The sequence below is a fragment of the Filicampus tigris genome, chromosome 6 (genome assembly GCF_054856515.1).
Source record: "Filicampus tigris isolate MCC_2025a chromosome 6, RoL_Ftig_1.0, whole genome shotgun sequence".
Classification (NCBI taxonomy): domain Eukaryota; kingdom Metazoa; phylum Chordata; class Actinopteri; order Syngnathiformes; family Syngnathidae; genus Filicampus; species Filicampus tigris.
The window spans coordinates 16,929,335-16,956,415 of record NC_141222.1 but is presented as its reverse complement, the minus strand read 5'-3'; the positions used below and the strand labels follow the sequence as shown (position 1 = coordinate 16,956,415).

At 39.6% G+C, this 27,081-nt stretch overlaps 1 protein-coding gene across 2 annotated transcripts in view; it reads left to right on the top strand.

The window, feature by feature from the left end:
• Positions 1 to 27,081, top strand: part of arhgap10 (Rho GTPase activating protein 10) — a 52,905-nt gene that overhangs the window by 4,944 nt on the left and 20,880 nt on the right. For both annotated transcript variants that reach the window (XM_086033239.1, XM_086033240.1), the window contains exons 3-18: positions 6,987 to 7,082; positions 8,678 to 8,739; positions 10,292 to 10,363; positions 10,465 to 10,566; positions 12,586 to 12,696; positions 13,415 to 13,519; positions 13,874 to 14,003; positions 14,531 to 14,637; positions 14,735 to 14,829; positions 15,237 to 15,318; positions 15,456 to 15,498; positions 16,527 to 16,595; positions 16,895 to 16,969; positions 22,452 to 22,536; positions 23,687 to 23,745; positions 25,998 to 26,103. In XM_086033239.1, coding sequence (XP_085889365.1) covers positions 6,987 to 7,082; positions 8,678 to 8,739; positions 10,292 to 10,363; positions 10,465 to 10,566; positions 12,586 to 12,696; positions 13,415 to 13,519; positions 13,874 to 14,003; positions 14,531 to 14,637; positions 14,735 to 14,829; positions 15,237 to 15,318; positions 15,456 to 15,498; positions 16,527 to 16,595; positions 16,895 to 16,969; positions 22,452 to 22,536; positions 23,687 to 23,745; positions 25,998 to 26,103 — 1,399 coding nt within the window. The remainder of the gene's footprint in view (positions 1 to 6,986; positions 7,083 to 8,677; positions 8,740 to 10,291; positions 10,364 to 10,464; positions 10,567 to 12,585; positions 12,697 to 13,414; positions 13,520 to 13,873; positions 14,004 to 14,530; positions 14,638 to 14,734; positions 14,830 to 15,236; positions 15,319 to 15,455; positions 15,499 to 16,526; positions 16,596 to 16,894; positions 16,970 to 22,451; positions 22,537 to 23,686; positions 23,746 to 25,997; positions 26,104 to 27,081) is intronic.

Below are 27,081 nucleotides of genomic sequence, written 5' to 3'. Positions count from 1 at the left end.
AACTTTGGAGACTATCAAAAAATGAGACCACAGTGTTTTAGAAGGTACCGGCTCTCAAGATTCTTCCCTGAGCCCTTATCCAGTAAGACCGAAGACGATCTGAGACTAATAAAACAATAATCCAACTTTTAAGGAAGATTAAGATGCCACTTGCCAGAAGTCGAGAGTGTCCTGGAATGTCCATATAAAGGCAAATCAGGACTAACAGCCTTTATAGAGCAATGAAAAGAAGAAAATGACAAGGATTCTCCTGATATCTTAATCACACAATCTTGGTTAGAATTAAAACAGTTGTATGCATTTTTGCCTTTTTTTTTGAGCCATCACCTTTTAGGCATGGATTGTATGTGACTTCACTATGACCTCTGTTGTCCTAGACCTCAGGGATGCACCAGGAAGCCCGTTACTTTACATTTCAGGCTGTGGAAAAGGTGCACAAAGACCTCAAATTTGGTAATCCGGCTTGGACTACACTACAATAACAAAATAATGCACATATCATTATGTTTTGAACCTGTGAGTAACAATGGACATTTGCCAAAATTAGGAAAAGGTAACCAATTATTTGTGTTATACCAATGGGGGGAGAGCTCAAAAAATGTTTTGAACTGTTGTTCCAACTGTGATCGATTATCATAGCCCAAAGGAGTTGTGCCATATCATTGCTCCAGCATAACTTCCCATTGCTGACCTCAGGTCGTTCCATAGACCATAAACTAGTTGAGAGATTCAAGATGTGATTATTGTCCAGTCAATTCCACATAAAAAAAAAAGTTTCATAAAACTTTCCTATTCTTACTTTGTATTATATATTTTGTCAGTGAAGATTATTTGTTGACCTATCAACAGATATTTTGCAACGCAGCAATTGGTTTAACTCCACCTAAAACAAATAAATGCGTACTTCTCCATCTGCTTGGTGGCAACTTGTCTAAAGATGATGCTTTTGTATCCTCTTGCTGTTTAGGAATAAACCTGGACCTGTTGAGGAATGTACTTGTGCAATAAACTTCTTATCTTTTGGACGTCCTCTCTTTCCAAAGGCTTGTGTTGCAGTTTAAAAAAAAAAAAAAAAAAAACGGCTCACGTTTTGACCTCAAAATGATCCGCCGTTGCGATCGTTTGACGTCTCTCGCTCTCAACTCCCTTCCACTCCCACAGCTCAGAGGATGTCCCGCGACGGAAAGTCCTTGGGTTCGGAGAGGAAACTTGAAGCGGGGATTCCGGGGGCCAACAGAGCGGTGACATGGAAGTGTCCACTAGAGGAGCAACAAGCAGATGGGCTTCTGTTTCTCTGGCTTTCCTCCTTGGAACCATGTCCTGTCCGTAGTCCCCCCCCCTGACCCCCCACTGTTGTCTTTCGGAAACATGTTGAGTTATGGTTCGTAGTACTGGAAAAATGATCAACCGTGTATCTGACTGAAGATCTTATTCACGCTTGACCTCTTTGTCTCACTTCTGCAATTACCTGGGAGTTCAAAATCTGAGCGTCATTTCCGCTGTTGGACTTCCGTGCGCCTCTTGCCTGTCTCCCTAGAAAAGAGTCCGCTTTGCAAGGGTCGGGGTTTTAAGAGTAGCCATCTTCCGTGTGTTTTGGCTCGGTCTGCTGCTCACTATAATCACATTACGATTTCTGCCAAAGAGCCACATCACAGCCTTTCATTAAACTTGCATTAGCTCCATGTTAGAGGTTTTCATCCAGTACTGGAGAAACAACAAGACTACAAAATTGCAGTTTTGGGTATCGTGAAGGAAGCCACCACTGTTGGCGGTTGCGTGACCGCTCTTGCCCTTAAAAAAAAAAAAAAAAAAAAAAAAAGCTGCACATCTGCGACCAGCCACATGGTCATTGTTGCCAGGAGGCCTTCCAGCATGACCTCACTCTCCAGACTTGTTTTGAGAATCAGGAAGTGTCAGATGAAGTAATGCGACCTCAGTAGGCAAGGGACATAGGACGGGTTATGATCTCTGAGCAAGGCTACGGTGAGGGCAAACGCTTGAGAGGGTGTGGAGTGGATCCGTGTTTTGGACTGGAAAAGATGGAAGAGTGAAACAGGAAGGGGCTATGGAAAAGCGAAGCGTGGCGCTGCTCGTTAAATGTCCGGGGGAAGGTTAGCTGCGACCGATGGGATTGTAGCAAGCAAAACAAACAGGCCACATTGGGCGGATACACAGAGCACAGAGGACATCTTCAGCACTTCAAATTTAACATATAAGTTCCGTTTCTGCTTTGTTTCAGGGGAAACATTTGAATCCACTCTGATGCTCTGCTCTCGAGGCAACAATCACAGCTTTGTCCTAAAGCTAATTGAAGATGAATGCAAGAAATTGCAGTTGATGCAGTACTTACGGTTTTCATTTGAGTCTTTTATATTTATGCATGGGAGGCACGGTGGTCGACAGGTTAGCACGTCCGCCTCACAGTTCAGAGGTCGTCGGTTCGATTCCGGCCTCCCTGTGTGGAGTTTGCATGTTCTCCCCCTGCCTGCGTGGGTTGCCTCCGGGTACCCCGGTTTCCTCCCACATTCCAAAAACATGCTTGGTAGGTTAGTCGGACACTCTAAATTGCCCCTAGGTGGGATTGTGAGTGCGAATGTTTGTTTGTCTCTGTGTGCCCTGCGATTGGCTGGCAACCAATTCAGGGTGTCCCCCGCCTCCTGCCCGAAAACTGCTGGGATAGGCTCCAGCACGCCCCGCGACCCTTGTGTGGATAACCGGTATCGATAATGGATGGATGGATGGATGGATATTTATGCAGTAGTGGTCTGACGGGGTCTCTACTGCGTAAACATGCACCACAATTGTTTCATCATCAAAATAGCATTATTGTCATTGTACTCCAGGGTGCAATGAAATGGAACTGACACAACCCGCCCAAGTGATGAAAAACAATGATCAACAGGGTGATACAGTGCCCCGTTTTTGCAAATGAAAGAAAAGACGTTCTTGTGTTTGCGGCGGTGAACTCCACACCTCTTTCTCTGAGTAAGGGCACACATGTTTGGTGACACAACCAGGTCTGTTTGTTTCCATGCTTTCCAGTCGGGTCACAGAAAAGAAAAGCTTGCCTGTAACATCAGATGGATGCAAGGTGGAGTCAACTTATGACTCATCGCTTTGAGCCGGCGGGGTGGGGGTCTTTGGATTTCTCAGCGAAACCAGCGCAGTTTGACAGTTCCCAGGTTTGCTCCAAAATGCAAGAAAAGAAAACTGAAAAAGGCCTTGGGCTCCATAGTATCCGGGTATTTGTGTGTGTGGGCGTGCGTGCGTGCTGGCGATTCTTTCTCATTGTTATAAAGACAGGTTTCTGGTTATACTTGACATTTTTGTATTTTATTTCTTTAATCAGGGACACAAACCCTTGCTTGCCTGGATGCTGCCTGTTGTTGATTAATGTCTCATGCCTTCATTCCTTGTGTTTTATGTAATGAAGTACGCACAGCTTGTCCTCATAATGGCCTGTGTGAACCGTCCGCCCTTCAATCTTCTCGGCACGCGCGAGGCTTGCATCATCGCACTGTGGCCGCGGCCATAATCCGGCCCATCGCACTTTCATGTCTTCAGTAAAGATGCCGCTCGTCTTCTATTAATCTCTTATGTTACTCTCCTTGTCTTTAATAGCCTGTCTTCAATTGATTAAATAAATACTGTAGACTTCATACGGAGGCCGATAACTAGCTAACTAGCATGGCTAACACCATTTTGTTTTCGCGCCAACGTTACTTCACAATGCAAAGAGCAGGAACGAAAGAGATATTAATTTTCGGAGAAATTAGCGCTTCTACTGTTGTATGATATTTTTTATTTAGAAAATACCCTTTATTTTTCTTTTTATCATTGTACTTACAAAGTGCGTTCAATGGAAAAAAGTCATTTACCAAAATCATTAATTATAGAGTTGTACAGTAATTGCAATACCCTGATACCACGAAATAACATATAACGTAACGACAGGCCATGGCTAGCAATGCATAATTTATTGGTAATATATAATTATAATTAGTAATTTAGCCACTTGATTTGAATGAATCGAGCATGTACTTTGATTGTCAATCATGGTGACAACACTATCTTTACTGTCTAAGGTTGTCAGCATTCGTATCATTAAAGCAAATTAATGGCGGTTGGCTTCTTTCTTTACCGTTTGAGTCTTTGGCTTTGCTAGTCCTCATGGGCCAAAGTGGCGAGACGTGTTTTAAATTACGGTCTGATTTTTCTCACATACTCCAAAAACTAAATTTTAGGTTGAAGACTGTAAATTGTCCATAGAATGAATGTGAGTTCTACGAATGCTTGTTAATGTTTGTCTATATGTTCCTTGCGAATGACTAAGAATGAGCTGTAAAAAAAAAGGTTCATTGTTAGTTAGCATTTGCTCATTTAAAAAGTTACGTATTGTCCAAAAGTGGGGATACGAGGTTTACACTGGCAACAAGCTGACAAATCGACTTTGCAGTGTGTGCTCGCCTCATATCATGTAGGAAGTAATGTTTCTGCTGTGTTAAGGTGTGTCATGGTTCCTTAATGTTATGACAACATGTTTGTGCCGTCAGAGGGATCTGAAGTTTCTAATCTGGGTCTGTCAGAGTAAGGGTTTACATATTCCCAAACAGGTTGCAAGGGGCAAATAACCAAAAATCAAGATGGACCATGAAAACAGGAACAAGTTGTCCCCCTCCTTGAGACAGATGATGTGTTTAGCATGTTATTTTTTCGTATTAACCAAAAGATGCTCTCTTTGGGACTCTGCCTTGTTGTATGTAATGTTTTACAAGGTGGTAATAAAAATCTTGGCAGTTGTGCAACAGTTTGCTAGTAGAGTAGTTACGTCAGAGAGAGGTAAAAAAAAAAACACCCAAAAAAACTAGTTTAAAACTAGCGGAGGTACAAGGTGGCAGATTCACTGACGGTTACCATTAGCAACCAGATTGCAGTCATTCCACGTGCTGCAAAATAAGAGCTATTCGTGCAGTAAGCGCCATGACAGGAGTCACCTTTTATGGAGTTGCACACCCTGCTCTGGATTCCAACACGGTGTGTGGTTAAGATTTGTTCTAGATTAACAATCGGTTCAAAGTCAATCACAGTGCTCCATATACTAAAGTATATTATACTACGAAAACATTTTGCTGATCTGCAGTAGCTCCATTGCCGGTGGAGGATATGTTACACATGGCTGATAGCTGCTTCTAAGCACTTCTCGAAAAAATTACCTCCAACAGGTGTGAAAGTGGTTGCTTCTAGTTTGTGTTTAGTATGTGTTCGTTGGTTGTGGAGCAATTGTGGAGAATTATTCTTTCTGCCGTTGAGTGATTTTGTTGGAGCTTTGCAAATGAATTTTTTACGCCAGCGTTCAAGCCTGTAAATTCCAGAGCAGTTAAACCTGGCACAAAGTGCACCTGTCATTTTGTCACGTAAGGCATAAAGCCTTTTAAACAATGCCTGCAAGCGTTAGCGTTGAAGGTTTACAGTTATTTTTTTGTACTAGCATGCACATTTCCAATGGCCGCTTGTTTGTTTTGGGACCAAAATCGCATCGATGCGATGCGCACTTATAATTTGGCTAGTTAATTTATTGGTTAGTTTGGTGGGTCTTTTCCGGTTAATTTTCTTGTTGAAGGTTCAGTCTGTTTGGCGAAGTTATTAGTTGTTTTTTTTTAATGAATTAGATAGGTGCTTATTTAGTTCATTTGGCTAGAGGCTTCATTAAAAGGTTGGTTGATGAGTTGGTTTTGCAGGTAGGACATTAGTTTTGCTCATTTGTTAGTCAGTTTATTGGTTGGTCAGTTGGTTGGTAGCTTAATTTGTTTTTGAGTAAATGTATTTGTCCGTTGGTATCTTAATTTCTTGTTTGGTTAGGTGGATAGTTTATCATATTATTTCCCCTATTTCATTTCCCATCACCATTTCCCCAGACATGCAGTTTATGTCAACCCCATGTGTTTCTTCCGCTGAGTGCTGAAGAGGAACCCAAAAGTTGTGCATTGGTGTAGGCCCCTAAGTCCTCGCCTTGGTCCGGTTGGCCGTTCACATGTTTCGTGAGGCCGGACTTCAATGTTAATCCACAGCATGTGTTTGCAAACTATTCAGAGAACCTTGAAGCTAAAAGACGACTGCAACATTTTGTTAGATACTTGAACAGCGAGCCAATTCGTATGTTGCCAGTAGATTGTTTTCGTCAAGGCTAGAGACACGCCAACGCTTCCTTACAGTGCACAGCACCAGTCTTAAAATACCCTCCCCGCATTCTGCCGTGCTTCCCAAGGGGGGGACGCTACTGCCGTCGTATACATGCCAAGTCAGGGGAATCTCTGGAAATAGTTTTTGGTTTGCCCTGTGTGTGAATACTTTTTTCAGAGTCATTTTATTTTACTCGTTGCCATAGATACATGTGGATCATTAGCCCACCGCTTCACACAAGTTTTGACTTGCAGCAGGATGCCCAAGCCTGTAAGACAAACAGGATGTTTGCAAAGGGGTTAACCACAATGCATATGAGGGTGATTTATGTTGTGCAACTTGAGAGACATGACGCGGTTGAAAGGCTTAGTGAGTCGATCATTCACATTGCGTTTTCTGCCAAACATACCCAAGGCAAATGCATGGAGAAGAAGCAATGATGTCATCAGAACCGTAAGAAGAGTGCAGTCGGATTGCGCTGATGTCATCTGGTACAGATGGTGTAGACTGATCTCATTGCAATGCTGGCAGTTCTTAAGATTCCTAGTTTAGTTTTACAAAAAAACAACAACTATGGAGCACTTCTATGAAGTGATGTGTATATTACTCAAGCACATTTGACACCTCAAGTCTGGATTGTTTGACTACCGTATGAAGTCCCAGTCTATTTTTTTAGATGGACAATCCACCCAGCAATTAATTTAGTCACTGCGCCTACTGCACGGTTGGCTACTATTTGACCTAACATGCAAAGTTGCAAACCATAATAAATACTGCTGTTTACGGTTTTTATGTACTTTTTCCAGAGCTGGGGATGGCGCAGCGAAAGTTCGCCCAGTGCCTGGGAGAGTTTCAGTTCGAGTACATCGGCGATGCCAAGACAGACGACGAGCGGTGCATCGGTAAGTGCGGCCATTTTGCATCTTAACCGCCTAACCGCCGCCTGTGTCGCCACCAAGTGACATTGTTTGTCTTCTTTGGTTCTTCCCTGGCTACTCATTTCACGTCAAGTTTAAATATAATCGCGCTTGTGTGTCTTGATAGCAAAGCGCCATGATTTAATGTCACCCCAAAATGTTTTGAATACTTCAACAGTGAACCCCCCCACACACTCTATCGCTCTTTATCTTTTGCACTTCTGCTTGATCACAGATTTTTAAGCAGCTGATTTTAAGTTTTTACAGTATACAGACAGGTCACTTGTAATTTAGAGTTGCGTGGCCTCACTGTAGTACTAATTACGTTGTGCTGCAACATGCCAGGCAGTACTGAGCTCGACTGGATAGCATGTAGCATAATAGAACAAGAAGAAGGAAGGTTCCTAACTAGAGCGATATTTGTTGTGCTCACGGAGCTGAGAGATTGATTTTTTCAATTTTCGTATTTGACGCTGCCCCTTGTGTGTAAGTGTAAGTAACCGGTAGCTATTCTTTGAAGCTCTATAATTACCGTACTATAATATCTATGCTAGTTTCTGTTTGCCTGTATGTCTATAGTGTGTATTGTGTTATGTGTTAGCATGTTTGTTATTATATGGTTTATATGAGCTTTTTAGTGTTTAATGTTAAATTATCTTGTTTTATGAGTCAGATTTACAGTAAAATTCAATTCAATGACAAACTGCCTGAAGCACGATTTGCCTCTGTGTTACTGACAGGAGTTTGTTCAAAATGATGTAATACCATCATCTGCCATGTTTTACTTACTTTGATTGTATGTAAAGGGAGGGGTAAAGCTATTTTAAAAATGCGTCATCTGGTCTCTCTATATCACAGACATCCATTTATTGCAGGTGGGTCTGGAAAGTATCACTGCGATAAACAGGGTTTCATTCTACTATACGATTTTTCAAAAAACAAGCTTTGCAAAGGTACAAATTAAGTCGTGTTTAATATTAGAAAAGCAAATGTACAATGGTGCCAGACAGAGTAAAAGTATAGATAAATAGAATGTAAAGAATCATGCAGGTAATGTATCATAATTTAATTGTTCAATTCAATTCATTGTGCTGCTCCTTCTGGTGTGCCCGCCTTCAAAGAAGCTTCAGTATTAGAATTTTTTTTGCCGCTGAAGATAAAGAATATATGCTTGTTAGTATTGTCTGTATGCATGTGTTGCACCACAGTTTGTGTTCAAATATCCGTTGCTTCAAAGGTTATACAGTGTGGCTATTGTTGATAATTGTTAACATGAAGATAGCGAGGACATTCTTAAGGCCAAGTTATTTCCTTGTTTTAAATCCAGATGTAATTGTCTTTTTTTGTTTCGTCTTACTGTAAACTTCAACTAGGAGTGGCATTAAGCAGGTTTAACTTTTTTTTTTTTTTTTTGCCGACTGATTTGAGTGAGATCACTACTAGTCAGAACAAAAAAAAATGTTCGTATGATGGCTTGTATCTGTAACATTCTGGGCCACTCATATCTCAAGGTACCTCTGCTTTTGTCTTTTGGTCTTTTTTGCAATGTTATCAGAAACCATTAAACTCATGTTTTCCAGATGAGTCACTGCAGGAGTTCTCCTCATTCCTAAAGAACCTGGAAGACCAAAGAGAGCTAATGGTGAGTGCGACCGCCGACCAGTCAGAGCCTGCTTGAAAAAGTCAGGGAAAATACCTGTACGTGTGTTTGAGTGTGTGTATTTCCAACCAGACGGCACATATTAATGTCCATATTTGGTATTCACATCTATTAACGTCCTGCTCCGTCATCCAGCAAGAGGTCCCGGGAGGCGAATTTCGTTTTCTCCAGCAACAGCAGGGGGAAAAATGGGGGCAGAAACAGCCTACTTCATTGGGTACATGAATGCTGATAGTGGTGCGACTCCTCCTGCCTGTCTAAGGGTCACTGCCGCTGCACCTTCATGGGAGTGGCTGTTTTGCAGTTTTAAATACAAATCCCGCTAGCAACAAGGTCATCGTTGTTGTCGTTATGTAATTAGAAGACAGTCACACACTCATGACTCGGAGCTGACAACTGACTGTTTTAAGGCCCCGCATTCGAGACTGTAGTGTGGTTTAAAAAGTGTTGGATGACATCACAGCGCAGTAAGGAAAAGTGGGACGGGCTCTGCAAGCACAGACACGTCTCCGTGGCCACAGTTGCAGGAGAACTCCCGCAAGAACTGGGGAAAATATGTTGCCTTTATTGGCGGGATCTCCAAAAGTTGAACATGGTCCATTGCGTCATTGCTGGTTGTCTTCCAAGTTGTAATTAGTATTTTTTTTCACCACAACATGGCGTAATTCATAAAAAACCTTTATTTAGTTAAAAGTGTTGGATCTACACAAAAAAGTAAAAAACTAAATCACAATCAGATTAAAGTTAAGTTAAAGTTAAGTTAAATTTTGAATTAAATGTCATGTCTCCATAAACAAAGGTTTTATTATTTTGAGATTAAACATGATTCCCCCCCAAAAAGTATACATCTTTATATACAAATATACATCTTTAGACCAAATATAAACCCAACCCCTATCAATTCACATCAACATACTGTAGTTCCTATGTACTAAGATGCCACAAGATGACACCAAAGTAACACTTTTGTTTCATTGGCCTGGCCAAAATAACAGCTAATAGGTGGTTTTTTTTTTTAGCTAATAATCGAAAGATTAAAAAAAAACAAAAATCCATCCATCCATTTTCTGAACCGCTTATCTTCTCGAGGGTGGCGGGAGTGCTGGAGCCTATCCCAGCCGTCTTTGGGCAGTAGGCGGGGTACACTCTGAACTGGTTGCCAGCCAATCGCAAGGCACACAAAGACTACCGTGCATGTTTTTGGAATGTGGGGGGAAACCGGAGTACAGTACCTGGAGAAAACCCATTCAGGCACGTGGATAACATGCAAACTTCACACAGAAAGGCTAGAGCTCAGGATCAAACACTGCACCTCTGTACTGTGAGGCCGAGGTGCTAACCAGTTGTCCACCCTGCCGCCCAGGATTAAATAATCGTGAAATATTTACAGTATTTTTTTTTCACTGGTATTAAATAATTACATTTGTTTCCATATATTAATGCTCATTCACTCCCCATTAAAGTGTTAAGGAAGTTTGTATTTTCGTAAGTCTACCAAGACATCTTAACAGTGTGTGTCTTGGCCCCTGTCTAGATGAGAAATATCACAGAAACCCTCATGAAACCTCTGGAGAAGTTCAGGAAAGAGCACCTCGGCATCGTAAGGGTACTGTATGACGGCTAATTGCCTTTTTTTCCCCTAAATTAAAGCAGTTTGCCTTGCTTTTTCTCCCTCAGCTGAGATTGACTAGGTTTTTCTTGGTGCAGGCGGAGAGGAAAAAGTACGAGAAAGAGACAGAGAAATACTACAGCTCGCTAGAGAAGCTTCTCAACATGTCTGCCAAGAAGAAAGAGCCCCAGCTACAAGAGGTATTTGGAAGCACTCGTGGAAAAGCACATTAAATTCTAAGGATGTTCCCAATAAATTGTGGTGATAATTAGTGAGATAACATTGTGAATGATTTCGTCGACCTCGTGTGGTGCCAGGGTGCAGAACGCGCTCTGCTCACATTAATTTCCGAACGCAGCTGTTTACTGTCCTTGTACTGCCTGCACTGGGCTCTGTTTTTTGGGGCACCCTGAATAACCAAAAGGCACATTTGAAAATCGTTCTGAGTTTTCGAGCAGTCAGAGTTAAGCATGCAGTGCGCTCGGAACATATCTCCAAATGTATCCATGATGAGGGAAGCCACAATAACTGAACCGCGAAGTAGCGAGGGAACACTGTAAACGACAGGTTTTAAAAATGTCATTGCTTGTTATAAATCACACACACTTAAAACTTGAAAAGAAATAAAATTTCGTCATTTCCAAATGTAGATTAGTAGACTTGCTATGATTCTTTTACGTGGTCACTTGTTGCTACACAGAACTGCAAGGCTTTAATCCTAACTGCCCCACTGGCCAATGAAAAAACAATGTACATAAAAAGTAACCAAAAATACCTCTATAATTGGGTGAGTCTAACTTAATTGTAAAATCTCATTGTAGTCCTGCTTTAGAGGTAGCAAATATTTTGTATTCAGTTGATATTTTTCATTTTCAAGTGAAAAATCTCAAAGCCTCTGAACGCTCTTGTTTAGTTGGTCCTTGTTTGGGTTGTGGTGTTCCGCCGCGAAGCCCTGTCGGACCACGTGAGGCTCCCAGTGACGCACCTTCTAGTGACAATTTTCCTGGCTGGTCCACAGAGGAAGCGCGCACTCTCTTTGACCGTAACACCGAGGTCAGCTGTGGCCGCTGCAGTGTGCGCTACAATCCATACTGCCATCTGAATGGAGACCCCTGGCCACCTCTTGCTTGCTTGTTTTTGCTTTCCCGTGTGTCCATGTAAGGTGATAAGAGAGGACACTTGAAACTGTTGACATTGTCACTGTCTAAACTTTGCGGCACACGGGCGCAGGGTACACGTCTACACAATGGCGTATTTATGTGATTAAAAATGAGTCGGACACCTACCACTTAAAGTGGTCTATTTTAAACAGTAATGAACTGAACAACACATAAAAACGTCCGTGTGACTCATGGTAAAGCTTCACAACAATTTGCTGCAGTAGCTAAACGCAGTTGCTTGAATGGTCACATGGACTTGTTCGTAGACAGAATTCAGGGGCGATTCCTGAACATCCTCCACGGGCTCACGACACCGTCACGTGTATATTCTGATGCATTTAATTGGTTAAAAGACAGAGAATTGAATTAAAAAAAAAAAAAAAAGACGTACGTATACGCTTTCCAGGCTTTAAGGGGAAAAAGACGCAACAGTGGTCCCCCGACTCTAGTGGTAGGAACGCCGTTATGCGCTCCTGGCCTTAATATGTTAAAAAGTAATTTTTCCATATTATATCCCCCTCCTAATTCCAATTAGGTAAACCCAAAAGCTGGGGAAAGCCTCCTAAAAGCATTATTCTTCATCACCCAATAACGTGTAGACAGCATTTTTAAACTGATGATATAGTTTGCTGTTAGGAGTATAACACATATAATTACAGTCGTTGCGATTTCCTCCAGTTGCAAGAACATATTTGCCCAGAGAGGAAAGTCCTCTGTCCTCTTGCTTTTTCCTTTTCGTCCTTGAATTCTGCTCATAATTTTGTCCACAAATGAGATTTTCAAGTCATCACTGGTTGAATTAATCGTCCTCGATTTCGACCGAATGATTCAGACTCTCCTTGGAGCATCATCCATTCCCCCGAAGCATTCCCCTTCAGCTCCTTCCAGCTCGTTTACGGTTATTTAAGACCTCCGCTCAAATTTCAACTGTTTTGATCGAGTGACGACAACGGAGCACCCACTAAGTCTTTGCGCCCACCGCAACATATTCCACCGGATTCCAGACTGCATCTGTGCACGATTAGAATGATCTTCCCCCTGTGTGTGTGTTCCCTCCAGGCAGACGTCCAGGTGGAAACCATGAGGCAGCACTTCCAGGAGGAGTCGCTGGACTACGTGTGCAAGCTGCAGGAGATCCAGGAGAGGAAGAAATTTGAGTGTGTGGAGCCGGTGAGTGACGTGACCAGCAATGCGTGTTTGCATGTGCTAATTGTGTATACGCTACTTATATGCTGTGCAAGGTTATTTTGGTTCACGAAAAGTCATGAAATAAAAAACTACAATTGAAGAAACATTCTTGTTTCTGAAATAAAATAAAAATGAAAATGCTTAAAAAAAACAAGAAAAGTAGCTGAAAATACTTTTTACTGTTTCACAAAATCCCCATTCGCTAATCGTGCTGACGTCAGCAGACGACTTCTAATTGGATTTAACTTATCACGTATTTCCGTGGAGGTGGGGACGGGCGGGGCGGGGCAGGGGGTTGTTATGTAATATGTATTTCCAGGTATTTCCTTGTAAATGGACAAGACTTGTATCGCACTTTATCTACATCGTACGGTGCCCAAGCCGTTTTCCAAAGCCCACTTCAAAATCCGTGGCCTGATATACAGTACCAGTATTTGATTTGCGAATGATTATTTTTAAAATAATATGTTTATTATTTTTACTCCACAATACTTAGCGGGGTGTTTTAAAACGTGTTTTAAAACGAAACTAAAACGAACAGTTTTCGAAAAAACTAAAATATAAAAAACCTAACAAACCCGGTCTGACTAAATTTCCAAAACAAAACTCAAAACGAAATAAAAACTAACTGGAATGAATATTCCAAAACTGTTAGAACCCTGATACTGTCTTAGCATTTTGGTGTCATCCTCTTTTGCAGATGCTGGCTTTCTTTCAGACGGTCTTCACTTTTTATCATCAGGGTTTCGAGCTTGCCAAGGACTTCGACCATTACAAACGCGCACTGCAGATCAATATTCAAAATGTAAGTACAGTAATACCATTGTAAACTTCTTGTTTGTAGTTACCCCATACCACACCGAACGTTTGTGCCGTGGGTCTTACATATTACAGCGGTGGTGTAACCTGAAATTGTAGTTATGCCATATCTATCACTAACTTACGCTACCACAGTAGTAAAGTCATAATTAGGCTCCAGTAAACAGACATGTTAGTTGCACATTTTGAATGGGAATTCAATGTAAACACCTGAATGTGTGGCATGGAATTAGATTTAAAAATTGCAGCCAAGTGTGCACTCTATGTAACCTATCTTAACCTAACCTATCCACCTATCTTTTCTCTAATCATTGCAAATGTCACGCTTCCTCCGCCGCAGACGAGGAGTCGATTCGAGGGCACGCGTTCAGAAGTCAACGAGCTCATGAAAAGAATTCGAGAGGCGCCTCAGGAGTACAGACAGACAAGCCCGATCAGCTGCGAGGGATACCTTTACGTCCAGGAAAAACGTAAAGATTTCTATTCCGTTTCAATGTGTCGTTTTTTATTGTAAGTATTGCACAGTGCATGCATACTACTTCATGCATACTGCATACAAGTGTAAATATAAATATTTCAGAGTTGCAAACTAGTTTGACTTGCTCCGACATTAACAGAAAAGCCCAATTTTTTTTTACTCTTGAAGGCCACCATACTGCCTTGTTGAAGCACATCATGAGTAGTTTAAAAATTTCCACTTGACTTGATTTTTTATCAAAAGTTATTTCCGCCCTGTTTTGGGGATATTTCAAACTATATTTCTTTCTAAATTTTTTATTTTAAAGTTTTTCAATTTATCTTGCAACATAGCATGAGGGCGAAACGAGATGCAAAGTGCATTCTGTGACTTATAATATGAGAATCACCAGTGCTGGTTTTTATTTTTTTTGCAGTGCTTGGATACTGGTAATGAGTATTCGGTATACCGTACATGCTCATGCTAACAACATGAATTTTAATAGTTTCTCTCATCCCTGGCGTTTTTATGGTTTTCCAGGACCACCTCCTTTTGGTTCAAGTTGGGTAAAACGCTACTGCACGTTTGTCAAAGAGCAGAAGATCTTGCATATGGTGACTTTTGACCACAGATCTGGCGGAAGGAGTGTGAGTGTTCATTTGTACAAGTTTCACATTCCAAACTTCCAGACCTGTTGGCAATAGTTTTCTCACCTTATGTTTTCTCTTTTGTTTTCTTCTTCAGGGGGAAACGGAGTCGGTCACGCTTAAGTCCTGCGTCCGCAAAACGACAGACATGTTGGACAGGAGGTTCTGCCTGGAGCTCGACATTACAGATCGGTATGATTTGATTTGTTTGTTTGTCTTTGAAATAGATACTCGTACCGTATTTACATACAGAGTAGTATCCCTTTTATTCAAAGGGAAGTGTCTGTGAACTAGAGTAGGCCTTTATTTTTACAATGTTCCTTGTATGTTACAAATTATGTCAAGTTTAAAACAAAATATAAAATACTGGGCTTAATTGTTGGACACAACATTGTGGAGCAACGGCATCTATCTTCGTCTCCACATGAGGAATCTTAATCTTTAATACTGCGTTCCACGGAGCTCATTTACATCATGCGACAATTTGACACACTTTTAATTAATCCGGGTGACTGTTAACAATACGTGCTTCACTGCTGCTGTTTTGGTTAGCATCAGAGTTTGAATGGGGCTTGCCTAAATTTGCTGGTGTCTCTCAGGCCAGGCACAGCCCTCACAGTGCAAGCTCTGTCGGAGGGTGACCACAAATTTTGGATGCTGGCCATGGGTGGGAAGGAACCTGTGAGTCAAACAACTTTGCACTATGTCATCATCCGCAACTCACTATGCTATTAAACTGACACCAAAGTGATTGTTTCACTGACCTGTGGCTGCCCTTCATGTCACTTTGCCACAATAACAAATATGTTTCATTACAGATGGGGCGCTATCTCGGGAGGACGCATTCTAAAGAAAGAGGAAGTAAGTGTCGGAATAGTTATCAAATGAATCGAGTAATAGGGCCACGCTGAAAGGAAAAGGATCAGAATAAAGTCAAAGAATTTTGATTTGTTGCACTTTTTATAACTAATTTTAGGACAAAGTAATAATTATCATGAAGGGGAAAAAATGTATCATTTTATGAGAATAAAGTTGCAATACTACAAAAAAATCATAAACAAAACTAATTTCACAAGAAACTTGTCAAGCTATTAACTGAAAGATTACAGGAGGGAAATTTTAGTACAAATAGGAAAAATATATTATGAGAATAAAATAAAAGTTACAAGAATAAAGTTATAATAATACAAGAAAAATGTAGTTCTTTTGGAATAAAGTTGTAAAAAAAAAGTTGTGAAAATGAAGATGGAAATATTACTTTTTATTACGATAATATTATACTATACTTTATTAACTCATTTGTCACTAGCATTGACAAATTTGTCTTTTCACAGTCCAGCCATTCAATCCCAGGAACTCATTTATATTTTGTTCAAAAATTTTCAAAGGTTAGGTTAAAAGGGATTCTGAAAATGTCTGGCAGTGATTGAGTTTCGTCATTTTATAGCATAAAGTCAAAATCTATACAAGAATGCACTTTTAATAAGAGTACAAAAAAATACTTTGGCGAGAATGAAATCGTAAAATGCAAAAAAGCTTTTGTGAGAAGCAAGTTGAAATAATGCAACAGTAAAACTGAAATGTTAAAATTGTAATGTCACAAGAAAAAGTATTTTACAAGATTTAAGTCGAAATATTAGAATAAATATGTTAATGTGAGAAAAAAAGTCAGAAAAATGTATGAGAATAAGATAAAAGAAAAGTTATAGACTAGAGATGAAAAATATTGGAATAAAGGTTGAAGTATTAAGAATTGCACTGTATTATTACAACTAAAGTTAGTTTCGTCTGAATATAGTAGCATGTAAAAAAAAGAAGCTAACATTTTGAAGGCCGTAATTGGAAAACTAAAAGTAGAAAGTTGTAATCTAAATATTGTCCTCTTGCAGTCGACGCTCAGCTGGATGACGTGGGTCTGACTTTTGTGAAGAACTCAATCAGCGCCATTGAGTCACGAGGTGAGCATAATTTAACAACTTTATATACATTTCTTTACCAGGAGACTTCATGCTATTAAAACTGCTAAGAACAAAACCAAGGTGGAGGAATGACTTTGTTGCAGTGTCTCACTTTGTACACCAGGGTTCAGACGTGCACCAGTTTTGAAAATGACTTCCCGCTAATAATCACAGTTCCTGTTGATGTATTTACACGCAAATGACTACTTGTCCTGCAGTTATTTGATATTTTTGCTTGTTCTCATGCCACTAAAGCCTTTGTAATGCCACTTAAGCAACGCTTTATGATTATTGCACAGGAATAAACGACCAAGGCTTGTACAGAGTCGTCGGAGTCAGCTCCAAGGTTCAGAAGCTCCTCTCTTTAATGATTGGTAAGGTGCTTTTTTTTTTTCTTTTTTTTTTCACGATTCAAAATAGTTTCCAGGTGTCTTAAAAACATGTGTGACATGCCTTATAAATACAATAGGCCAAGGTTAGAGTTTCTTAGAGCCAGGCCAATAGCAAGTATGGTTTTCGTACGGCTTGCGTTACCGTGAAGCCCGGGGACAAAGCTAGCGGATTGCTGCCAGGCAAGCAGATGCTACTTGAGCAGGTGAAGCCCAGAAAGAATTTTCACTCGTGGTGGCAGCACTTCATACAATTTTCAGTGTAGAGCTGTGGTCCAGCGCAAGTCATGAGAATGTATTATTAAAAGGGAAAGTAGTAATTTTATGAGTATAAAGCTGTAATATTTTAATATAAATGAAGAGAAAGAACTATATAATTTATTGAGAATAAAATGACATTAATGTTGCTGTTTTACAGGAAAGGAGTACTAAATGAATTTCAAGTAATACAAGAATAAAGTTGTAACATTAAGAGAAAAATGGGAGGAAATTATGAGAATAAAGTTTTAAAACAAGTGTACATGAATAAAATTGTCAATTAGAAGGATACAATTGTGAAACTGCAAAGTAAAAGTTAATTTCTTGAAAATAAATGAGTAATATTACAACAAAGTTATACTTCGGCAAGACAAGCATAATTATGTGAGAAACACGCTGTAATTTGAGAAAGTAAAACAATTTTTTAGGAGACTAAAATTATAAGACGTTATTGAGCGAAATTAATGTCATATTGTTAGGACAATAATGTTGTATTCATACAAAAAAGTCACACTTCAGTTGAAAATTACAATCGTAATATTATGCAAAAAAACACTAATTATGTAAGAATATGTTTTTAATTTGACAAAAAAAAGTAATATGTTGTAATATACATGTTGAAGGGTCAGAATTCTACAAGAATCAAGTCACGGTGTTATGAGAATAAAGTTGCCATGTTGCACTTAAAAAAAGAGTGAAGTTTTTAATGTCAAGAATATTTTCGAAATAAATATAAAAATTGTATTGCCAATTAAAAAAAAAGGGATATTTTTCTAGAATAAAGTAAAAACGTTTTGAGAATACAAATAATGTGACCCAAAAAATTGAATTATACAATAGAAAATGTGTTATTGCCAGGAAACCGTTTATTTTTTCAAAATAAAATTGTTACATCTCGAGACTTCATATATTTTGTCACTCGATGTGCACACACACAGTCATCTTTTACCTTCTGTATCCTTGCTCGGCCCTTCATTTGCCGACGTTCTCCCCCTCACGTCCTTCCCCCGCCTGCTGTCTACTTTGCCGCCTCCTCTGGCAGACGCGGGACTGACTTTTCCAGCGCTGTGTTCAGAATGACAACAAACCCAGGCAGCAGGAGCAGCCAGGCCTGTCTTGTCTTCCACAGAGCTGCACACTCATGCTATACGCAGTCCCATTAGCTGACACTCTAACCCGTAGTAAAGCAGTGAGGTTCAACACAAGCGCTGTATGAAGAAATATGCCGTTAGAAAGATAATGATGCTCACTTATCATAATATTATTGTTAAACACTGTTTATTATTGTGGTCAAAGTTTTTGTGGTCCTTAATCACATTCCTGACAGAAGCAAGCAGTTGGAAGAGTAGTTTCAATGCAAGTTTGTAACACGCCCAAGTTCAATTGAGTAAAGGTAAAGATACAGGCTTAAAAATACGGTAAATATAAAATGTATGAAACATTGTTTTTAATAATACACTAGTATTTTCTTTTGCTAGTTTTGCTACTTTGTTGTGTAAAAAAATACATATGAGAAGATATGGGCGAGATTAGTTGATTGCCCGAATGAACTCTATAAACCAAGTCTAACTTTCATTTCATCGCTCCTCAAATAGCTCTTGTATTCACGCATGCACTGTTCACATTGACATCCACAGCGCTGTATGGGTGAATCACACTTTAAACCCTGAGGACCCTCCTCCTCTTTGTCTCGAATCCATTACCGTGGCCGGCATCCAATCGCAGTCTGTGTTACAGTACAAATTGAAGAGAATGTTGTGTGCCAGACAAGCCAGACTCCACTGTACAGCATAACAAACTCTTAGTTGTCTGCTGTACAGTTATGTAGCGCAACTATATACCATTTTATGCTACGCAACTATATACCATTTTATGCTATACCTTAAACAGTTGAGGGTCCTGCATTTAAAGTAAGAGGTCCATCTCTTTGGACACAGAATGAAAATGCAGTGCATTTTAAAGAAACAAATAATAAAGTATAACATGTGCATTCATTCAGATGTTAACAACCCAAACTAATAGTGTAACTAAACAACTTTATCTTATCTTAACCTGACCGATTAATTGGCCAGTGAATTCACTTAGGCGATACTGTGTTACCACTTTTAAAATTGGAAGAAATCGTCCCATTTGTTGTTGTTTTTTCTTTTAACACATTTCAACATAAGACAAAGATAACTTTCAAACATGCACCCCGCACAAAAAATTGACAGTCTTGCCAATTTTCCTCTCTTTTGTAAAGGTAAACAAAATATTCAAATGTTCTGCCTGCAATTTATATCTTTATTGTAAGTTATTTTACTCATTGTACATATTTTTAATCAGGTATCACAATTTTATTCTACCAAATCATCGGTCTCAAAAAAAAATCCATATTGGTCAGGCCTTGAACACATTTTTCTCTTGGCTGTTTTTTTTCATTTTAAATCTCATTTAACCGGTTCAGATAATGGATGGATGGATTTTAAAGGAGATATTGTGCCTCCCCACTCGCAATTTATAGCTCCCAGTTGTCTTAAAGAAATATCTGTGATAATCTTTTGTCAAAAGACCCAGAAAATCAAAATTACAGTTCACTTATTATCCACGTTTAATAGCCTGGTTGAAATCACTCATTTATGTAGGGACCTCAACTGCGGGGGTGGCCAATGCCGAGTATGGCTCTCGAGTGTGAAACGAGCGCTTAGTGTCACATGTGAGCCCCCTCAAAAAGACAGTTGAAGAATTAATTGTATTTTCACTGGTGGATGTGACACTTCACCACCAACCTGCTGAGTTAGTAATACACTAGGGGTGGTTACACTGGGGGTGGTCATGCAAATTAGCCTCACTGTGAGATGACAGTCCAACACAATTCAGAATGGCTTGCTCAACAGGCGCTTTTTCGTAAATTGCCAAATAACAAAATAATTACTCTGTTGTTTGAATCCACACTTGACGGGTGGGCAGGCATTTAACAAAAACAAAGACCCAATTATTTGTAGCTAAGAAATGTGGAGATTACTCTCAATAACAACATTAGCTCCTCCCCTATATACACACACATATATATATATATATATATATATATATATATATATATATATATATATATATATATATATATATATATATATATATATATATATATATATATATAGTTTCCACTAGTTTCTAGTGCATCATAAATTCCCCCAAAATTTGTTAAATTACCAGCATTTGTCAAAAATAATCTAATCCGTATAGAAAGGTGTCTGGGTCTGGAGTCTGCCCGCTGAGGACCTGCACTATACTGTGAGGCAAAGAAATTAGTGGGATAAAATATCCTGGAAATGGTGAAGGACAAAAATAGATGACTAACGCTCCTGTGTCTGACGTATGACGCAGCACGCTTCTGCAAGTTCAATTCCCAGCCCGACGCCTCTCCAGAGTCCCTGCAGAGCCTCTGAAGTAGTGAGGGATTAATTAATCATGTAATTAGTGTAGAACCACTAACTTTCTTTCACGTCCACCGGGACCGTAAGCCCTCCCAGCTGCAGCGCTTTTATCACCTCGTACGTCTCGTTACAACTTTTACTGTATATATTTATTCTCGCCTCGCTAAGAAAAAGTCCCAATTTCCTGTTAAATTGCGGGTGCCTATTCACAGAAGTGGCGAGTACAGATACTAGTGTAAAAAAAAAAATGACTCTGGTTAAATTGGAAGTTCTAATTCAAATCCTTAACTTAAAAGGGTACTGAATGCAAACATTTTCTTTGCAAGAATAAGTTGTATGTGCCCCCACTCATGCCCCCAAACTGCCCTCAGACTTGCGTTGCCAACATCACGGCTCAACTGTTTTCTGGGTTTGGCCATGTGATGTTAACAATGCAAGCCCGAGAGCAGTTATGGCGTCAGTTTCATTCTACAGCAGAGGACAGTGGAAAATTGATGGAATTTCTCTTTTAGCTCTAATTTAAGTCTTTTTTTTTTAAGTAGTCTCTGAAATGTACCTGTATGTTTTTTGTTTTTTTTTAATAGACAGATTTTTTTAACACTAGAAGTTTGTGGTTTTTAGGTTGGACACAAAATGTTCGCTACAGATCATTCTTGCCGCAGACAGCATCAAACTATACTTTTAAAGTGGAAGTCAAACCAAACATTTATTTCAAGAATATGTTCTTTGCAGGCCCACTATTTTAAATAGAGCATTTTGTTTGTGAAATATGAGTTAAACAGCATAATCCACCCCTTTTTAGCCACCTCAAGGGGCGGCCATTTTGTCACTTACTGTCGACTGAAAATGACATCACAGTAACGACCAATCATGACTCACCTTCAGAAAACGGGTGAACTACTACTAACTACTGCCGAGGAGGACTTAATCGATGCTAGATTTTTTTTAAGTGTACAATTCCTGGTATCGTCAACCTCCACGAATCCCAATACCTTAAAACAAGGCTGGTATCGATCCAATACTGTTACTAGTATCGCATTAATACAGTTACATTTACTCATATAACTTTTGGTAAAAAAAATACTTTTTAGAATAGTTAAAATGCAACATACTTTTTACTTTTACCTGAGTATTTTTGTTAAGAAGAAACGCTACACATTACATTGAGCTACATTCCACTGTCCTTCCACTTTTAGTTTTATCTATTATTGCTTGCGCATTTGTTTTGGTTCATTATTGAGAATTCAGTCACAGGAATCAGTCCATGATGCTTCTTGGCCGTCACATGGCACAAATTTTCCAGCCTTACAAAGAAGCCGTTTATATGAAGCATGACAAAAACAGCACAGACTGTCAACATAAAGAAGGCTGATTATAAAATATTGGTTTTGGCTGAATTTGCAATTAGTTTATTTTTAAAAGATTTAATGTATTAGCCTTTTAATTAGAATGATATTGCTGGGCAATATCTGAATTTGCGTGGCTATTTTTTTAAAAAGTATTTTTACTATGTAAAGCTCATGGTCTGATTTAAATAAATAAAATACAGTACTGACAAGTTAACCGTTTCTCAGTATTTGGGTAGGTTTTGAGGGCTACTATTTACTTGAGTCATATTTTAAAATAACAGTAAGTACAATGTTTGGGTACTCTACCCACCTCTCTACTCAAGCATAGATAACTGAAAAATCTACTTATCTAACAAAGTATTTGTACTTTATTTTTTTCCCAACAACTGCATTTCCTAAGTTTCAGAGAATATCTTGATTGAATATCTTGTTTGATTGGTTTAGACGAGAAGAGCAACGAAGTGGACCTGTCCACCAGCGAGGACTGGGACGTGAAAACCATAACCAGCGCACTGAAGCTGTACCTGAGGTATGCTTCTGCCCAAAACGGTGACCACGTGGGAGCCCAACTGTAGATTGCAACAAAAATGCCCAATTTTTTTCTTTATAAAATTGCTACAGAGTTGATCATGCAAGGTCGCTCGTCTATTCCGCGCTCACCGCCCAGGTTGACGGCGTGTGGGTGATATTAAAATGCACTTTGGCTTCAGCAAGCCGAGGCAGTTTAAATGTATGTATGTAAATGTAGGAAGTTTTTGCTTTAGGTTGACTCATTCGATGAGATCGAGTTTGTCCCTTTCAAACTGCCCTTTGAATTCTTCAGTTTGTTCTTACATATATTTTTTAATTATTTTAGTTCATTAACATACAGTGAAAGCTCCCAAGGTCCAATGCGATGGTTGAATGTTCAATTTGGATGCCATTTTCCCGATTGGAAATGGGAATCACCTGTTCTATAATCAAAGTATGTCGTAAAACCTTTATGAGCAGTACGGTGAACCCCAACACATTTACGGTTCAGAAATTCTTGGACCCGTCCTCCGATATTTGCCGAAATTCTCAGCTGTTCACTCTTTTGTGCCCAGGCCAAAGCAATGCAATTATTACTTTGGAATCTTGGTGTTCTGTTTAATTGACTGCGATTTTTCATTCACATTTAACATGTTTTGTTAGTCGTCCTTGAATGCACCCCGTGCACAATCAAAAGTGGAACTATGTTTCTGCTTCTCTCCTGATGCAGCTACTAAAGATTATTCATGGGATTTTAGGCTTCATAATAATTTGAAGCACAATGTGTATTTAAATTTTTGGTAATTTTATTTTTCTTAGAACTCTCCAGTTCATTTATTTGCTAAAGTCTATGACTTGGGAGTAATGCGCTCGACTTGACTACAATCTGTTGGGATAAGACCAATGTCCACAGATTCCTCTGAGACTTAAAGTGCCTCTGGACAGCGTCCAGCTGCGCAGTGAAAGTACCTTCAGATGAACTTGGTTATCTCAACACGTGCTCCATCTAATTCCAGAACCCCCTCCCCCTCTCTGACATTAATCATGACTGTGCAGTGTGCACACACCCCATAAAACAGTTACGGCTGCTATTTCTGTCCCCCCTACTCCTGCCCCTCTTTCTCTCTCTCATTCTCTCACTTATTTTGACTCTACTTCTGCCCGTGCAGGAGCCTTCCCGAGCCACTGATGACCTACGGACTTTACAAAGAGTTCATCAGCCCGGCGAGTAAGTCCCACCGAGACTAACCGCTTTGTCTCAGTGCAAACAACATATGTGCGGTATGTGCCCATTTGGAGGGTTAAGAGCAATATTTCGTAATAAAATGGTGGGTGTTAAAATGGGAGTGGATGCTTGAAGGATTATACTTCACGTGACATCTATGTTAATTTCCGTTAGCCCATCTACAGTGTTTCGCATTATATGTTAGCATTGTGTGAGTATTTCATTAGACCAAATTATATGGTTTGGTTAAAATTTTGGTGTTTAAATACACAATGTTTAATTTTCATTTCTGTTATGTCAGTTTTTACAGAAATCTGGGTGTGACAGCTAGAGAAGCAAGCACACTGTGTATCTAATTTAGAAAATTGTGCTAGCGAGAGTCAGAAGAGGCATTTAAAGTAACTTTAAAAAGTGTTTTAATAAGTGTAAGTGCTTTTTTTAAATAAGTTTAAATGTATGTGGAAGGGGTAAAACTAATAAAGCTTGCTCTCTATATACTATATTTAGGGCTGTCACAAACAAACCTGTTTAGAATTGATTATCCTATTGATTATTCCATAGATTTCTCGAGTGCCCCCCCAATCCCCCCAAAAGTAAAAAAAAAAAAAAAAAAAAATACAATACAAGATCCAGCCGTCACCGTCACACTCGCCTGCTCTTTATTTAATTTTTGTTAAAGAATTTCCCGCAGTAATCACGTCACTTTACACTCACACTCATCACTACTCAACGCTTAGCAATGAGGCAGGCAGGAAGCTATGCTAAGATAAGTTAGCTGAACAAATATTACGTTTTTTCAGTGTTAATTTACTTTAAAACACCAAGTTTAAGATGTGTTGTTATCTCTAGCAGCAGGCGTCCGCCGAAGTAGCCGCCAGCTCGTGGTCACGTGGGTCACAGTCCCGTGTTCAAGTCTTCACTCTCCACCAGCTCCGCTTTGCAGTAATTGCATAAAACCATGTTTTTGTCCTTTTTCAGTCCAAAGCGACACCAAATGCTAAATATCTTCATCTTCATGGACATTGAAGGAAACAGAAGTGGCCAAACATGGATTTTAGATGCCGCAAATATGGTTTTAAAAATGTTAATTAGCATTTCAAGGCAGACATTTTTGTGTCGACCAATTTTTGTGGTTGACTTAACCGAGCTACCCGACTTTTTGTTCCCCAGCCAGAAATGTCTTGTGCATTTTTTTTTTTAATCAGTTGCGGTTAAATCAGGAATGCATCCCTGCGATGAAAAGGGGCTCACTGCATAAAATTGTTGTCATTACCAGATCATAAATGCCATGTTTTTGTGAAAACACTTCATCTGAAATTCTACACTTCAATCACACGTCAATTGGTTTACTTCAAGTCCTTTGCAGTGCTTGTCAAGAGTGCCTCGAACACGCCTACTGACTGGCTGAGCTTTTCTTAACTTTGTCTCGCTCTCACTTTCTTTTCAGTGTTTGTTCTTGACACTTTTGAGAGCTAGGCGTCAATGTAAAGTGACATTTATGAGCCACTCATCTCTGGAACACTCATGTCCGTGTGTGCGTGGCTTTACATTAAATCTGTGTTTTTTGTTGCCATGCTAGTACAATATGCTGTTTCATTTACCTGCAAATGTTCCCTCTGACCTTGAACAACAACCATCCTTATTTCAACCCGTGTATGATGTTGTTTTTAATTAAATCTTCAATTCAAAACAAGTGCTATAATTGGATGAGGTTTGACATTTTTATCAGGCACTTGCAATGAAAGGAAGAGGGGGTTTGAGAAATGGATTAGCAGTGATTTTTTATTTTTTTTTCCCGTTTGATAGATGACGGCATCCCTTTTTTTTCCCGTCGTCGTTCCCATAGTAATGATATCCGGCGTGGGCGCTCAGATGCCCATGTGTGAGGAGATATTTAAGCCATTCTGTGTTTTTTTCTTTTTTTTTTTTAATGTAAATCTTGTCTCCTCTGCAAAGCTTGTTAGATCCCCCCCTCCATCCTCTTCACTGCCAAATTCTACCAGGCTTCACGCCGTATATTACCATTACGCCTCTTAAACGGAAATGCATCATCCCCTTGCCCTTAACCCCCCGTCCTGAAGCTTTATTGCCCCCCGATGATTGCGTCCTTAAAGATCTGCTAACTTTTTATTTTTCGTAATGTGTCCTATTAGGCGCTTCGGGCCTATAAATGGAATTGATAGGATGATTACAATCTTCCCTCTTGGCTTCCTGCCACTTGCTTATTTGATTTTTTTTTTTATTTTTTTTAACAGAGGGCGGCAGTCCAGAGTCTCGTATCCAGGCCGTCCACTGCCTGGTCCACAAGCTACCGGAGAAGAATCGACAAGTCCTCGGGCTATTTATGAAGCATCTGGCCAAGTGAGTGATTGCCGTCCCCATAGTGGTCATGGTTCATGCAATCTGCACCCTCCCCTAGCTCGGAACTCGCTTCGTCGTTCTGCCTGCCTGTCTGTCTCCTCGTTCTCACTCCACATGCTGCTTCTTCTCTTTCTCCCTCACTCCCACTCTTCAGTCTTCACTCCCCCTTCCCTGCTGTCACTCCATCTCTTTCTTCGCCACTGATGCCGCCAGCAGCCTCGCGTTAGCGCGTTTCTTTCGCCTTTTCGTGTGTTTTAACAAATAACAGCCAGAGGGCTGTAGATTTGCTCAACTGCAGATGGGGGGAGGCATCTGTTATAGGAGCTGATCTGACTATTAAGGGGAAGTTGTACAAATTGTAAGCCTTTTCGGAATAGCATTAAACGGTATCATTACTATTGTAAAGTAGTTTTGGAAATAAAAGAAAAAAGGTGTACTTTCACGGGAATGAAAACATGGACGAGTTCAACGTTGTAAAGTGGGAGTTGGTGGGTTTTGTCAGCATTCATATTCCAAGGAGATCAAAACAATAAACAAAAAAGGTCAATAACAAAATAACAAAAATTACAATTTCACTAAAACATTTACTAGTGTTTTCTGCCAGTGGTTCAATAGCATATACTGAAATTGAAATAGTCTGCATTTAAGCAATTCATGATGCTCGAGGGGCATACTGTATATGTTTGTTGATGTAATTAAAAGATGTTCCCAGCTTTCTTGATAACAGTCAATGATGTGATTTTTTTATTTCTCCCCGAAATACTTCCAGTATTAAGAATTACAGCGATGTGGATTTCACACAGGCAGAATTAATTATTATTTACTGTTTCAATCAATGATGTAAAAATAATGTGTCAATGCAAGAGAAGCCCCATTTTAATGAAAAATAAAATCGAGCGGTAATTACCATCCTCTATTCTGTTTCAAAGGCGTCTGTATCGTCATTGTCTACAAACCATATCATATTACGTTCGACTG